The sequence below is a fragment of the Bombus fervidus genome, chromosome 14, assembly GCF_041682495.2.
Source record: "Bombus fervidus isolate BK054 chromosome 14, iyBomFerv1, whole genome shotgun sequence".
Taxonomy (NCBI): Eukaryota; Metazoa; Arthropoda; class Insecta; order Hymenoptera; family Apidae; genus Bombus; species Bombus fervidus.
This window is the reverse complement of record NC_091530.1, coordinates 9,121,304-9,135,965: the sequence shown is the minus strand read 5'-3', so window position 1 is coordinate 9,135,965 and position 14,662 is coordinate 9,121,304. Positions and strand designations below refer to the sequence as shown.

The 14,662-nt window shown below is 28.4% G+C and overlaps 3 protein-coding genes across 8 annotated transcripts; 2 read left to right on the top strand and 1 right to left on the bottom strand.

Annotated features, from left to right (window-relative positions):
• The first annotated feature begins 46 nt into the window (after nt 1-46).
• On the top strand, nt 47-1,925 carry Nup37 (nuclear pore complex protein Nup37). The gene is made up of 4 exons (XM_072016659.1): nt 47-488; nt 850-1,047; nt 1,122-1,486; nt 1,572-1,925. Exons 1-4 carry the CDS (start codon nt 339-341, stop codon nt 1,822-1,824), a joined length of 966 nt encoding a protein of 321 aa, XP_071872760.1. The 5' UTR covers nt 47-338; the 3' UTR covers nt 1,825-1,925.
• Nucleotides 1,926-3,052: 1,127 nt separating this feature from the next.
• Nucleotides 3,053-10,027, bottom strand: Rig (gem nuclear organelle associated protein rigor mortis). Of its 3 annotated transcripts, none has more exons than XM_072016646.1 (16): nt 9,902-10,027; nt 7,933-8,250; nt 7,491-7,849; nt 7,091-7,414; nt 6,765-7,026; nt 6,445-6,673; nt 6,275-6,359; nt 5,844-6,216; nt 5,434-5,719; nt 5,095-5,331; nt 4,870-5,017; nt 4,534-4,791; nt 4,232-4,442; nt 3,938-4,144; nt 3,429-3,864; nt 3,053-3,311 (listed from the first exon to the last, which is right to left on the bottom strand). In XM_072016646.1, exons 2-16 carry the CDS (start codon nt 8,239-8,241, stop codon nt 3,082-3,084), a joined length of 3,954 nt encoding a protein of 1,317 aa, XP_071872747.1. In that variant the 5' UTR covers nt 8,242-8,250; nt 9,902-10,027; the 3' UTR covers nt 3,053-3,081. The 3 variants fall into 3 exon arrangements, with proteins under 3 accessions (XP_071872747.1, XP_071872744.1, XP_071872746.1); XM_072016643.1 differs by lacking the exon at nt 9,902-10,027 and adding an exon at nt 9,740-9,858; XM_072016645.1 differs by lacking the exon at nt 9,902-10,027 and adding an exon at nt 9,366-9,498.
• Nucleotides 9,596-13,250, top strand: LOC139994214 (lipase 1). Of its 4 annotated transcripts, none has more exons than XM_072016654.1 (8): nt 9,596-9,615; nt 10,208-10,668; nt 11,508-11,688; nt 11,771-11,885; nt 12,128-12,368; nt 12,469-12,627; nt 12,704-12,931; nt 13,014-13,250. In XM_072016654.1, the coding sequence occupies exons 2-8, from the start codon at nt 10,546-10,548 to the stop codon at nt 13,155-13,157; spliced, it is 1,191 nt and encodes a 396-aa protein (XP_071872755.1). In that variant the 5' UTR covers nt 9,596-9,615; nt 10,208-10,545; the 3' UTR covers nt 13,158-13,250. The 4 variants fall into 4 exon arrangements, with proteins under 4 accessions (XP_071872755.1, XP_071872754.1, XP_071872753.1 ...); XM_072016653.1 differs by lacking the exon at nt 9,596-9,615 and adding an exon at nt 9,962-10,101; XM_072016652.1 differs by lacking the exon at nt 9,596-9,615 and adding an exon at nt 9,972-10,109.
• Nucleotides 13,251-14,662: the final 1,412 nt, after the last annotated feature.

Genomic DNA, 14,662 nt, shown 5'->3' with positions numbered 1-14,662 from the left:
ATACGTAAAATACGTACTGCCCTCTAGATAGTTTAAATTCGACCTAACCTCATCTTGTAGCGCGCGTGCATGTTTTTTATGTTTATATGAATTGCAATTCCAATTACAATGGAATGTTATATACCGTAATAATAGTATAAAAATATTAATGAACCAAGAAAGAGATTTGTTATGATCATTTACCTTTCATATATATTTGTTGATATTTTCTTCGTTGCAATCTCCGAATTAATACAATCCAGCGAAAAAGTTTTATAGGTTATGCCGGTGATTTCTTGTTGATCATAACACGAGCTCATCTCTTATATTGAAGGGAATAATACGAATACGAATACACGATGGACGAAGCTTTAACTACACCACCTACATATCAGTTGCATTTTTCTAAACAGATATATTGCGTTGAGTTATCTCCTTACGAATGGTCTCAACATCTAATTTGTGTCGCTTTAGCCGAAGAAATTGTCATCGGTACTATTAAATTTCAGGTAAAGTCATTGAGTTTCATTATACGTGTATTATTGGGTATTTCAATTTACAAAATTTACATAATATACCTGTTTGATATTTTATGAAAATTATTTTTTATGACAAAAAATTAAAAAAGATATAATCTACAATTTACCTTCTAATTGGATATAAAAATACATGAATGAGAAAATAAAATAGTATAGTGAAATTTTATTTATTATCTCTGAAAAACAGTCATAGATGTTCAGAATATATGTTTTAGTTTTATGAAAACGTTAATCATTGCAAAAAATAACAGTCATGGAATATAATAAGATTGCAAGAAAAACATTATTTTTAAATAAATAATAACTATTATTATTATTATTGTATAATAAGGATGAGGATGAAACAGTGGAAGATATTGCTTATAAACCTTTTAGAACATTTCGTCATGATACTAGACCACATGCTATTGCTTGGAGTCCAGAAACCTCCTTGAGTGTTGTACCTAAAGTTTTAATGTTCTGTGTTGCTGGAGCAGATTTTAAAATAAGATTATATAGCAGTGATCTGAATGAAAATACTGTATGCCAGGTGAGATTAAAGAATTATAATAAATGCAACTTATTCTGTATGAATCAATTTATTGACATTTCTTTTAATACAAGATGGAAGGACACAAGGATTATATAAATTCAATTTGTTATGAAACCGAAGGTGAATTATTGGCTTCTGTGTCTGATGATCATACTTGTAAACTTTGGGCTGTAAAAGAAGATGAAAAATGTATATCTACATTTTACTTAACATCTCCAGGAATGAGTGTGAGTTTTCATCTTGAAAAATCTGGCAAGCTCCTTGTTGGTGAAAAAAGTGGATTGATTCATATGTATGATGTACGCAGTCAGCAAGCAATTATGTCTTTAGATACAGATATTGTTCCCTTAATGTCTATTGACTGGGGACCCAACCCATTAAAAGTTGCAGCTATAGCAGCTGGAAAGCTAATTTTATGGGATATATCCAAACCTAGGTAATGCACTGCAAAATAAATTTAAAAATTAACCAATGAGCAAAATAATTGTAATATATTTTGTTATAATTTTTGTTACTTTCAGTCCACCTTTAGAATCAAAACCTCTTCACATTGAAGGAGGTTTAATAGTAAAGTTCTTCCTTGGCTATGAAAATTTTGTAGCAAGTATAGGCAGACCAGATAATTTATTAAAGGTTACAAATATAAAAACTGAACAAGAAATAATTTGTGGGCAAGTTAAATTAATAGGTGGAATAACGTGTCATTATAAATTACCATATGTCTGTGCGACAAGTGACAGAGAAATTCGTTTTTGGAAAATAACTTCAAATTAAAAAGAAAAATGTTTTATTAAAAAAAAACCGACTTCTTTACTGATAAAAAAATGTTCTGTAATTATAAACAATTTTTATAAATAAAAAGTCATATTACCTAATTTATCAACATTCACTTAAATAAATTGTATTTCATAGAATTATGTTTAATATAACACATTACAATATTCTATAAGACGTGTAATACATTAACTCATTTGTATCCAAGCGCAAATTAATCCGCGCGCTGCGGCTATCTTCTATCACCAAGCGCGAATTATTACGCGATATTCTACAAGAGATATGAATAAAATGGAAAGATAGAAAAGATGTCGTTTTACTAACAACTATGCATAGCTTAGAATTTGCTGAAACGGAGAAAACAAACCGATATATCGGACAAAAATGTGTAAAACCAACAGTAGTAATTGATTATAATCAGAATATGGGTGGAGTTGATGTTGGCGATCAAATGTTAAGTAAATTTCATACTATGCGAAGATGTAAAAAAGCCTATAAGAAAACATTTTTTTACCTTATAGACATGATGTTACTAAACAGTTATGTAATTTTTAAATTTCATAAAAAGGATCGAACTTTTCATATTTTTAAATAACAATTAGTCGAAAAAATTATTGGCGAATATTTACCAAATATAAAAGTATGTGTGGCATCTAATGATTCGATAACGCGATATACTAGCAAGCATTTTCCTATTCGGATACTTCCAACTTCAGAAAAGGGAAGCGGAACATTAAAGCGATGCGTCGCATGCTTACCTAAACGTACTTGAAGAGAAACGGTCTTTCAATGCCATATTTGTGATGTACCATTATGTATTGACCATTTTAAAGAATTCCACGAGAAATAATATTATTTAATTTCCATTTTAATCTAACTAATTTTATTTTAAATAAATAATTTTTACTTTTTTTCTCTGTTATAAAGAATGTAAGATACGATGTTTGCGAGGTAACATTGTCTAACAATCGTTTGGAATATTAAATTTTCGATAAACTCCATGAACAATTCGGATGTCATTTACTGCACCTACGACCGATTGCGCGCGGTAATGGGGACCAGTCGTCAGTTGAACGCCGCTGATACCTTCAAATGGCCCCTTAAGTAGGACCATGATGCAAATGGGTTAATAAAAAAAAAAAATATAAAAATATAATTGAATGATAAAAATAATAAATTAGGAAATCCAAGATTGTTGACTATCATTAGTATGTATCTATCAAAAGAATATATCAAAAAAGTCAAGTACATGTTTATTTATGTAGTAGCATCTAACCACATTTTGGAAATACTTTCTAAAAACTTATTTTTTATAGTTTCATCACACAATTTGCTGCATAGTTCATTTGCTTTGCCATATACCATAACAGGATTTGGGATATAAACTAAATCATTGAGGATCTGATTCTTCTGTTTCTTTAATGTATTTAGTTTTTCCATGAAAGATTCTATATCTTGATCAGTTTTAATTTCTTCTGGCATTTTACCTAAAAACAAACAAACATTTACCTAATAATGAATCAGTGTTAGTTTTTTTATCTTTTATATGTATCATTAATAACTAATAAACAATTTTTTATTTAAGCAATATTTCTGTAACTTACATTTTGCAGAAGCTAATTGATTTTCCAATTTGCTAATTTCATTTGTTACTGTCCAGTAACTTATTGCTTGTTTATTTAATGCATCTTCAAGTAAATGTTCAATCAAATTGGTGTAATTTTGTATATTATTATTAATAGATTCTTCGTTTATATTATATACAAACCAATTTAGAAGAGCATAACATAAATAAGCTCGTAAACTAATTGATACAGAACAATCAGTTTTTGTATAAATACTTGTTTCATCTATTGGACTTTTAATATCTAGTTTTATGATAATTTCAATTAAAAAACTGTGTAGATGTTTTAAATCTTTTTGATGTAGTAGTACAAATTGAGTGATTGTATGTAATGCAGTAACAATATGCTTTAATTTCTGTTCTTTTTCAATAGAGGCTGTTGCTAATGCAACCTCATGACCAATTGTTAACCATAACTGAAATTAGGAGTTATTAAACGTAACAATCCAATTCTTCACAATGTTAAAAAGTAGATCACGTGAATCTTACCATTTTCTCCTTGTCTGAAATATTGCAAAAACTATTTTGACACAAGTCAGTGTAATAAGAATTACAATCACCGCAAACTGTCTCTAAAGTTTGTAATAGACCATAATTTGATTTTCCGTCTATCCATGTTTGAATCAAATCAAGAGTTACATTTCCGTTAATAACTTTTTTAAGTTCTTCATAAGTTAACAAATATATTTCTTGATACTAAAATAAAAACAAATATTTTTCATAAGATAATAATTATTTAAAATAAGGAAAAAACCTAAACACAAAACATATATGTAAATATACCTTGAGATATGGAAACTTTTCTATTATATTTCGTGCAAAATCATACTCTGAATTTGTCAAAGTTGCAATTATTGCTTGCTCAGCTAAAGATTTACTTGATACTTCATCATTACATAAAAAAGCAATTTCAGCTGCCGTTATTAACGTAGCTGCATCTTTACGGCGTGCAAGGTATTTTACTGTATCAGAAAATTCTCCTAATTTAATATGACTGAAAATAAAATTACATATTACATAATTAAAATTTTTAAATAAAAATATAATTTACATTAAAAAATATATATATAATTAATACAACTTACATGCACGCTGCTTGCTCGAAATTGCCTGAATTTACACTATATTTTGCCCATTCTTTTAATATTTCTGTTAGTACTGGATCATCAGATTCAAGTCTACATCTTGCAAGAACATATGCTTCTTTGTACAAATTTGCAGCTTGAAATACTTCTATAGCTTTGTAGGTTTTATGTATACAAAGTAAATATGATACTGCTTTACAAGGATTGCCTTCAGTTACTAATTGATATGCATATAGTTCACACATATCTTTCCATATTCTGCAATACATTATTGCTAGATTATTTTTACGACGACTTTAATTGCATTTTATAAAATAGATAAATAAGAAAAAATACTTCATGGACAGACTAGCTGAAAGTGAAACAAGAAAGTCATTGAGACGCTTCTCTTTAGCAGCTTCTTCCAAATTTTGTTTGAGATTATCATACCATACATCCATTTCTGTGATTACATCATAGTTATTTCTCTCAATATGAGCAGATTCTATATAGCAATAAAAGATAAAGCAAATATAATATATATAGGTAGCTTACATTCTGTGTCAATAATAAATAACTTACTTTCACTAGTTAAATAAGATATAAAATTTTCTTGCGATAAAAATAATATTGGTACTATATGATACGAAGCATCTTTATGAACGTCTTCCATATTAAAATTTTCACTTTTCATATTTTTTACGATATTTAAAAGAGAATGAAGTAAAAGTGTTTTTTGAGATGCTGTATTAGGACATTTTGAAAAATATGACCGTCCTTTTTTATTTTTTGTTTCTGTTATCATCATTGTCTTTGACTCTGAAAAAATTGATAAATATTTGTTATTTGTATTATAATAACATATTTTTTTTATTACCTTTATCAATATTATTGTTATACTTTGTACAGTTTGAGAAATACCTGAAATAGAACATTCTGATGTAGCATTAGTTAATTCTAGTAAACTATTTTCAATAGTATCAACAGTTTTATTTGTTTCATTTTGTTTCTTTTTAGCTTTTTTTGGCAATTTTTTATATACTTTTATTTGTGGCAAATTATAAGCAACTCTCCATATTCGTACTGTAGAATCTGCAGAGCCTGTTATAATAAAATCAGGATCTAATGGACTCCACATGCAACACAATACTGGGCCATTGTGTCCTGTATATGTAGCTATTAATTCTTGTGTTCTAACATTCCATATCTAAAAACCAATAGTACTCGTATGTAAATACTTATCTTTACAAAAAATGTTTATTATACCTAAATATATCATTACTTTGTGTCTAAGGTGATATCTATAAAGTTATATACATAATTTGTAATACCTGTGCAGTTCCATCGTAACTACCAGATATTAGATGTCCACTTACATGTGGACTCCATGCTAAACAAACAACATTTTGTACATGTCCAGTTAAAGAAGCTACAATTTCATGCACTTTATAAATATCACATTTTTCCTTTAAATTTTCATTATTACTTGAATCTTCCATTTTTTCAAAATGATCTATAAAATTAGATAAATCGAAAATAAGTATAGTACATGACTCAAAAGCAACAGCTAAATAATTTTTTAGCTGAGAAAATGTCAAGTCTGTTGCTGTACTCTCAGGATGCCAGACCAAGCAATGCACCATTTCTGTAGCAAATTTAGCACATCCACATGTTTCAAATTTTTGATTAAGAAATGAAATTGTTCTAAAAACAAAAAAATTTTTATTTTCATGGAATTCACACAACATATTTAAAAACATACCCATTTTCAAATCCTACTGCCAAGCAAGAAAAATCTGGCTTCCAAGAAAATTCTGTACATTCTTTTTTCAATACAGATGTTGGTTCTAGTTGAGAGAAATTATAGCTTTATAGTAAATATGATATAATAATGTTGCAACCATTTATTAATTAAAAAATAAAAAATACTACCTTCATTTGTAACTTTTTCTGAGTCATAATACACAAGCTCTCCCTCTCCACAAGAGTATAAAACATATTTATTTTTTGGACTTGGGCCCCAGCCAATAGTATATATTACACTTCTATGATATTGTCTGTACAATGTAGGTGATTTATTTCCATTCGTATTAAATACACCAATTCTACCTTCATCAGTTGCATAAGCCAATAAATTTTCTTTTTCAGGATGCCATGCTATCTATTAATTATGTAAATTTCAATTTTCTAGAAAGTATAATCTAGAAAATGTATTAAAAAAGGACTTTTTGAAACTATTATACAGGTCTTACCGCACGAATTTTTCCCTTAATTTTTTGCCATAAAACAGTTATATCAAAAGTAGTATCATGTGCTGCTGATAAATTCCATAATCGTAACATTGCATCTCCAACACCAAATGCAATATGTGAAGTATCTAATGGGCAAGCAGCCATGCAATAAACAAACCCACTTTGTGTAAATATATCATAATCTATTTCAACATTATTTTCTTTTATTCCACAACAAATAATTCTTCGATCTTGTGCCACAGTCCAAATTGTATGTCTACAACTAATCAAAAATTTATAATTGCTTCATAATCATATTTAATCATAAATTATATATTTATAAAAACCTTTGTTTTGTTCTCCAATTTTCTTCTGAAATGTCTTGGATATTTGGTACATGTGCAATACAAAATAAACCCCTACTGTGACGTGCATGTATTACTTTGACACTAAGTTTCCCTTTTATCATTGTTGATAAATCCCAAGAGATTAATTCACCCCAACACGAACTTGCAAGCAATAGTCCAGGTTCTACCCAGTGAACTACTACCCAATTACCTACAGAAGCATTTAATTTACTTCTATGCTGCTGAGAATCAAGAGGTGCTGAAGGCAATGAAATGACAGTTTCATAACGTCCATCTCCACCAGCTTTCCAAATAAAAATTGATCTACACATTACAATTTTAAAATGAATACATTAAAACTATAGTTAAAAGCACTTATTATATATTTTTTTTAAATTACCTATCTTTCCCTCCTGAAGCTAACAGTAAATCTTTATTTAAATTTCCTCTTAGGACATTATTTTTTGAAGGACACCATGATAAGCTAACTATTTCAGTATCATGTCCTCTAAGTTTGTAAACTACTTTCCCTTTATCTTGAAAATTAACAATATAAACTAAGCCACTCTTTGAGCCTACAGCTACAAGATGTGGATCGTGAGGACAAGAAGAAATATAAGTAGGTATCACTTTTCCTAATGAAATTGAAGAAACAGTATTAAAATAGGCATTCCATGATAATACATAACCATCAGAAGTTGCTGCATATATAACATAAGGATTTTTATAGGACCATTCTACGCCTATTGCTTGTTTATCCTGAAATTAAAAAATATTTTAAATATAATATCACTATAAATTTATCATATATGTATATTAATGTAGAAACATTTTTGCATTACATTTTCTAAGAGATAAGTATAAGTTACAGATAATGTTTCTAAATTCCATATTTTAATTGTGTTATCATCTCCTGTGGAAGCTATTAAATTAGCATTTACTTCTTCAAACTGAGGAGTAAATGCAAGACATGTCACCTTGGATTTGTGACAATGCTTAATAATAGAGTATTGTAATATTTTATCATTTTCATTAAGTTTACCAATAACAATTATATTTCTAGCACCCCATGCTATAGTACCATTAAAAGAACAAGCAAGAATATTACTTAAATACCAATTTGGTGAGGGTGGTAAAGTTACTTCATTCATTTTTATCAGCTGAAATGCAAATGAAAGACAATTTCAAATACAATATTCACAAGAGAACTTTGGTAACCAGAAAATTTTGATTTTCCTTTTTTATTAATTTTCGGGTTTTTAGTATAAAAACACCCCTTGAATGAAAGTAGATATTACTCTATTTCCCAGTACATCTTCAAGAGTATAATAGATATAAAAAAATGGTTAGAATAAAAATTGAATGGTTTTTTATGCTTTATAAGATGATGCTATTAGAATAATAAAAATTTGTTGTTTAAATAAAAAATCCACTACCACCGTTATTGTGAAAAATTAAAAATCTTCTGTCACACCGAAAACTATGTAGAATAAATGCAAATGAATATATTAAATATGTTAAACTTATCAGATAATGTGAACGAATCTATGAGTGCTGTATATGATATAAAATTCCGAAACATCATTGTATTTATAAGTACACATGAAAAGCTATATCAAAGCAAGAAATTTGCAAGATCTGTGCATTGGATTATTTATGTTTGAATGTCAGATATCATTGTTATATTTATATAAACAAAAATTTTTTATTGCGTTAGTAGCATCGTCTTATAAAGTATAAAAAACATTTAATTGTTATTATAACCATCTTTTTTATATCTACTATAGTTTTAAAGATACACAGGGCAATAGGGTATCATCTATCTCCATTCGAAGAGTGTTTTCATCATGAAACATCGAAAATAGGCAAAAAAAATACCTGATATCTATTTTAGGTCCGCTACCTGCCAACACAATTTTTAAAAAAAATCAGAATTTTCAGATTACCGGTTTTTTTTATCAGAAGTAAGATCACATGTTTATAACTTTTTAAGGTTATGCGGTTCTTATTTGACATTCACATTAAGTAGTTTGAAATAAACGTATGCGTAATACATTGGGAGTAATACAATTTAGACTATCTTTATAAAAGTATTATATTTGTAGGTCTTCTTTGAACAATTAAATATGTTGATCAAACGAAATAAAATTATGACAAAATAATTTGTCGGCTTTAAGAAACCGTTTAAAACATACATATACTATGGAAGTATATAGCATTCTATTAAACATTTATTTTAATGCTTTTGTTTTAAATCAATATTTCATTTACAAACCTTAAATAACGTTCCTAAAATCTGTTAAGAAAATTATATCAATAAAAAAGTAATAAAGTGAATATCCTATATCGACAAGCACATATGAATATCACAGTTTTATTCCATGATACATATAGTAATATAATTATTAATATGAATTTATTCACTATTTAAACAATTAACAGTGTTAAAATAAGTGTTTGACATACATTTGTTCTGATTTCTTAAAGACTAGTGTAATAGAAAACAAGAGACATTATAATACAATGTATTTAAAATTTTCATAAACATAACCTCAAACATAAACATAATTATGTTTGTAAAATATATATTTTCTATCTATCATTAATCATAATTTTGTTTCTCTAATAAGTAATGAAAATAAATATTACCTGAAAATATTATCTATGATTCGTGAACTTTGATCATTAATATGAGATTCAATTGTATTTTTGAACCTTATATCAAAAATGGAAGAATGATTTAAAACAATATTATGGTTTGATTTGTACATTTTTTTGTATCAAAAAGATGTATATCAAATATATATTTACATAAAATATTTGTATTGTAGAAATTAGAGATACCGAAGAAATTATTAAAATTAAAAATAGTAAACAAAGATATAAACAATAAGTAAATAAATATTAGAGAGACTTGATTTTCACATAAAAAATTTATTTCGAAAGTGAATAAATTATCTAAAGTGATAAAATGTAATGTGTGATGTATGACATATTTCAGATAACTAGATGTATGCATGTAATTATTTTTCTCTCTACTCGCGAAGTACAGTAGATATACTATATAGAAGACTATATAAAAAATATGAAAATTTTACTTACATCGTAAACTTTCAGATCTTACGAACAACGGAGAAGCACTGAATTTTAGTATAATTTAAAACAAATTAATGAATTAATTTTTCGACATTGAAATGGACTGTGAATCATAAACTGTGATTAACGTATAATGCCTGAAACTCATTCATAGTGATAAAGATTGGCGCTAAAGAGGATGACAAATATGTACATATAATATTTCACTTTACGGAGAGTAACTTGAGCGGCAGTATCACCACATCTTTACCATTAAATATTTCAAGTAAAGTGTATTATATGGAGCTTTTTCTTTTGTTTCTTTACTGTTAAATATTTCAAATAAAGTATTTGTTTCGCTGTTTTCCAACATTCTTAGAATGAAAGGTCACATCGTCATATTTTTATCGCTATGTGCTCTCTCTTCTGCGATTTTGTCCAATTTTAATGGCAAATTATTTCATCGTAATGAAAATCCCAACCCAGATGAGGAACTTAATACAGTAAGTAGAATTACATTCTTCATTTTATTAATTTTATCGCTATTAAAGATAAGAAAAATTAATCACAGAAATAAAAGATACTTACATCGTTTATTGTTTGATTACGGAGTAGCATACGTACTTAACTTATTTATCAGTGTAAATAATAACCAATTATATGTAAAGTGTTCGAGAAAATACACCTACTATCTAAAAGCATGTTTACTTTTTGTGTACTTTTTAAATACTTTTTTACAAACATTCGTAATTATTATAATTGAAAAATAGTTTACAGTAAAGTGGTTTAAATTGAAAAGTTTCTGTACTACCTATTACAAATATTCATTTTTTTAAACTGTAAATTGCAAAACATGTTATGTTTCCTAATTAGTACACGAACTTGTATGTTTATTTACTGTTAACTAACTATTTGGAATATACTTATCTCATTAACATGCTTAATGCATGGTGAAATAAAATGCGATGGTAGTCAAATTTTTTTATGATATAACACAATTCCAACATATAAATATCTATATACATACATAATTAAGAATATTATTCTTTTTAAGTAAAATACGATTCTCTTTCTTCTTCTAAAAAAATTGTTGTCGTTGTTATTGAAACAATTAAGCACGTTATAGTGTAATAATTAATATTTTCAAATACATTATAATTCGATTTGTGCGTAGATTTTTACGATTCTGGATAGATTTTTTAAAGATAATTTTAACTGTTTAAGATGTGGACAATAGTATAATATGCATAATATAATTTTCCTTTGTCCATTATGGTATTTTATATTTTTGTAGTTAGTGAATAATGATTATTCATTATTAATTTGAATTATTTTATTTTAGCTGCAGATGATAAGAAAAGACGGTTATCCAGCCGAAGCACATGTAACGTTAACGGAAGATGGTTATCTATTGACGATGCATCGGATTCCAGGGAAACCTGGATCTCCCGCGATTTTCTTGCAACATGGTCTGTTAGGTAGTTCTGCAGATTGGGTTATATCTGGAAAAGGGAAATCTCTCGGTACAAAAACACAAATTGTTTTTTTGTTTACAAATACTAATTGATTTTTATATCATATAATAATATTTCTTCTTTATTGTAGCTTATTTATTAGCTGATCGCAACTATGATGTATGGCTCGGAAATTTTCGTGGTAATACATATTCAAGAGCGCATGTCTCCTTATCTCACAAAGATTTAAAGTTTTGGGACTTCAGGTACTTGTAAAAAAGAAATGATTGATAACGGTTAAAAACATACAAGAGAACGGTATATTATATAGAATTATATAGAAGCGTATTGTAATATGCTGGTGGTAACAATTTAAATAAAAAACTATGTCTCATATAACAAAAGATAATTAACAAGGATATCACAGAAATAAATTATATAATTATATGTATATAATTATTATATTAATTATGTATAATTATTACATCAATAATAACAAATTTTTTAGTTGGCATGAGTCAGGTATTTATGATCTACCGGCAATGATCACTTACATAGTAAAACTAAAGGAAAATTTTTTGAGAGCGTATATTGGATTCTCGATGGGTACAACATGTTTCTACGTGATGGCTAGCGAACGACCGCAAATAGCAAGACTGTTGCAATCAACGTACAGTCTTGCTCCAGTAGTATTTATGAAACACGTAAAAAGTCCTTTACGATATATAGCTCCCCTTGCATATGATAAGGTAAAAAGGATAATAAATAATTAGTAAATAAATAACTCCAATGATATTCTCAACGCAACATCTAAATTCTCATTGTAATATTTATTATATTGATCTTTAGATAATTTTCTCTCTATTGGGAGAAGGTGAGTTGTTACCGCAAAATAACGTTTTAAAATTCCTATCAAAATATTTATGTACCTTCGAATCCTGGGAGGAAAAAATTTGTGCTAATTCGCTGTTTGTTTTTACTGGATTCGACAAAGCGCAATTTAATTATGTGAGTATACAATGACTTATGTAGAAATCTGCTACACTAGTTTTTGATTATTTATGCAAATCTCGGATCGTTACAGACGTTATTGCCTGTGATTTTGAACCATGCACCAGCTGGTACGTCTTCGAAGACCGTGGTTCATTATGGCCAAGGAATAGAATCTGGAGAATTCAAACAATATGATTATGGTGCAAAGCGAAATATGGAGATTTATAAGAGCACCGAACCACCTAAATATAATTTATCAAAAATTACAATGCCAATCACATTGTTTTACGGTGATAACGATTGGTTATCTAGTCCTGTTGTATGTATTTCATAAATTTTAATAGGATATAGATATTTAAATACTGGTATTTTTTGTTATAATTTTACATTTTCCAATTTAGGATGTGATGAGATTAAGTAACGAATTACCAAAGAAACCAATTATTTATAAAGTGCCATTCGCGAAGTTTAATCACATAGACTTTCTGTGGGCTACAGACGTTGTTGAGCTAGTATATAAAAAGTTGCTTGATATGCTGAACTAGTCCGTGAGATATTAAAAACATGACAGACTTAAGCATTGTTTACTATTTAACATATGCAAAGGATACATTTATAGAATAAAGAATATCTTATTACACGTATTCCGATTTTTAATACCTTTCATTACTTTTATTTATAATTTATTACAAAACAATAAAAATTTAATATAAAATAAATGTCACATATTACAACTTAAATTTTACAAAAATACTAGAAATTTCATTTTTAACGTATTATTGTAGAAATCTTCCTAAGCAATAAACTAGCCTCAGGATCGAAAAAAAAGATTTTCTTTGCACATAAACATGTGTTTATGTATAAATAAAATCTTATGTACAATGGAACAATGGAAACCTTCAGCTACCTGTTTGTCCTAATATTCTTTATTCCTTTTACGAGATAGCTGTAACGTGTAAATGGCTTTGGACGTGAATAATCTGGTCAGCTGATCGGTTCAGTGGTGCATCCTGAATATTAACCCAACAAAGGTATTTGGCGTCCACCGATGTTACGTAAAAAGTATTGATGTCATAATCTACAAATCGGCCCATAAAGCCATGGCCTACTTGGTGAAAATTTCAGACAAATTTCTATTCCACACAACAAAATATTACATCAATGTATCGAATAATAAACTAATTTCGCAATATTATTTCAGCTGTTTGCTTGATTTCAGGTGAATTCTATTGATATTCATTATCATTCAAATCGACGAATATCGCTGGTTTGTTTTACGTTTCATCGTTTTTTTCTCACAAAAAGTATCTAACAGAGGAGTGGTCATCTTCAAGGTGTCCCCAGAGCACCTGTACACTAGTCGAGAATTCTAGTATCGATAGGTTCTGTTAATGATTGTGTAATGGAAAAACACTGATGGCATCCGAGGGTCCCCCAGGGATATACCAAGGATGCGACTTTACATACGGGCTTGAGACTTTATTATGCGTATCTGGACAACATCCTTATTGCATCACGTGATAAAAACGAATGTCTTTGATCATTTGTAATTGTGTCTTTTTTTCAGATCAGCAGGAGATCGTTGAGAGAACAACCTATGATGGTGTTTATTTATCACGAACAGGAAGAAAGGTTTTTTGGCTGTTAAGAAACTAGAAGGTCATTTCTTGAGAAAGTTGTCCCGTAACAGGATTTTCCAGATCGAAAGCCATAAAATTCTTCGAATGATTTCTTGGGGTTAGACAATTTGGAACTTCTTTACGGTTACTCAAGACTTTGTTATATTCTTGGTATATACCGACCATACTGATTCAGAGACGACAAAAGAATCGTATTAAAACCGTATTGTGACCTACCGCCTGCGATCTTTAATGCATTCAGATGCACGTGCTAAGTGGCTTACTATAACGCAATACACCGTTTATAATACACCAATGATTCGGTAACCATAAACGGATAACAATGAACTTTATGTTTATCCCAATTATATGACCATTATTCGAGTTAATAACTTAATCCTAATGAGGGAAATCCGACTTCCTGAAAATTT